The 1,718-nt window shown below is 38.8% G+C and overlaps 1 protein-coding gene across 1 annotated transcript in view; it reads right to left on the bottom strand.

Annotated features, from left to right (window-relative positions):
- Positions 1-1,718, bottom strand: part of LAMA2 (laminin subunit alpha 2) — a gene marked incomplete at its 5' end in the record, with an annotated part of 435,223 nt that overhangs the window by 16,286 nt on the left and 417,219 nt on the right. The window contains one exon of the mRNA XM_019630849.1: positions 1,294-1,499. Coding sequence (XP_019486394.1) covers positions 1,294-1,499 — 206 coding nt within the window. The remainder of the gene's footprint in view (positions 1-1,293; positions 1,500-1,718) is intronic.

Genomic DNA, 1,718 nt, shown 5'->3' with positions numbered 1-1,718 from the left:
ATTCCCCAATTAAAAAAAAATGAATTGACATCAGAATTAGAATAATTTAAGATCTCGTTTTATATGTATTTACTCTGGCTTGGAAAATAATTTTTATAAACCTTCACAATTAACATCTCTCCTTAATTTGGCTCCTTATAGTATTTAAACTTGCTTTCTTAATCCCAGACTCATCGTGGTCCAACAATATGGCTTCTTCTCAAGTGTCATATCTATCATTCTCTTAGCCAGAGATGAGAATAATCCTTAATGAGAACTCCATTATAAAGATCAGTACTTGCTAGTCATAAGCTCCCAAGCAATCATGAAGATTCCACTTTTCATTTCCAAGGTAACAAATTGGTTGACATTGCATTTTTATTACATATTTTTAGTTTCTTTGGCTTTCTATTTGATATGTTACCCATACAAAATGTTCAATGAGCATTTAACAAGTCCACGTATATAAAATACAACATCTAATAACATACCCTAAAAATTAAACATTTTATTGGTCTGCCTAGGGAAGCTTTACTTAATAGGCTATCACAGGTACAGAAACAGACTCTGAGTTTTCATTTTAATCAGGCAGTATATTATCTACTTCAGGTCATGCCAAAGAAGACAGTAAACTGGCAGATGAGCCTTCTATGCCCATAACAGTATCATTTTCTGTGTGTAAGGCCAATGTTTTAGGAGTTGTTCCAAATGACTGTCAGTGTAAATGATACCCTGGAGCCCCTTAAACACGATAGAACAGATTTCCATACTCTTGACTTTTACAGACCAGTATAGGGTAGGATGGGAGGGTGAGTCTTAAGGAACATTTTAGTATTGCCAGCTTTCAAGTTTGTCAAATATAACTTCATAAAAGAGAGGCCATTTTAGCAGCTTTAAAGTAGAAAATATAACCTCAGGTTAAGTAGCCTTCTTTCAAATTGAATTCATAGAGCTTTATAACCCACACACTTCATTGTCCATGTTTCCCACTTAGAGTAGCGAGAATGTCTTCACCTACTGGGCCCTCATTTGTGGACAGGTGTTTGGGAAGCACAACTGTATAGCAATGATGGAATCTCGTAAGTACCATGATGAGGCATGTAAGTGGTCAAATACAAACCTACCCAGGTCTGATCACATTTCCAAGGTTGGCAGTTGTATACAGCACTTGCTTTATTTTTAGCCTAGGCCACATTTCAGTAGCACCAGGTCAGTGTCTTCCCCAGCAAAACAGTACTGGCACCAGGGCAATGCCGACAGTTGCCACCAAGTACCCTCCATGGAGGGCACAACCAATATCCTGGGGATCCTTACCTTGTGCCACTGGCCATCATTGATTTTGGTGGGGATCATGGTGTTGGTGTCACCACTTCCCAAGTCATATCTGAAGTAGGGAAATCCATTTCTCAGTTGAACAGTAGCAAAATCAGCATGATTGATCCGAGCCATGTAGAAAAGCAAGCCTGAATCAGCTTCGGTTCGCACTTCAAATTCAATTGTGAGGCTGTGAAATAAAAGCACTCAAAGTAAAACAGAAGAATAAGAGCCTTCTCATTCTAGATAGAGTGGCATCTGATCATGGGTGAATTTTCATAAAGGACAGTAAACCTTTCCTAAGATGACAACTTTCCTGGTCTGCTCATCTCGCAAACTGGGCTCCTCAGGCCCAGGCAAACATAATTCTGTTACATACCGTACTCAGTGAATTAAAACACACACACACACACACACACACACAC

This window comes from Hipposideros armiger, unplaced genomic scaffold, assembly GCF_001890085.2.
Source record: "Hipposideros armiger isolate ML-2016 unplaced genomic scaffold, ASM189008v1 scaffold_957, whole genome shotgun sequence".
In the NCBI taxonomy this organism is placed as follows: Eukaryota; Metazoa; Chordata; class Mammalia; order Chiroptera; family Hipposideridae; genus Hipposideros; species Hipposideros armiger.
The sequence above is the reverse complement of the archived record's forward strand: the minus strand, read 5'-3'. Positions and strand labels throughout refer to the sequence as shown.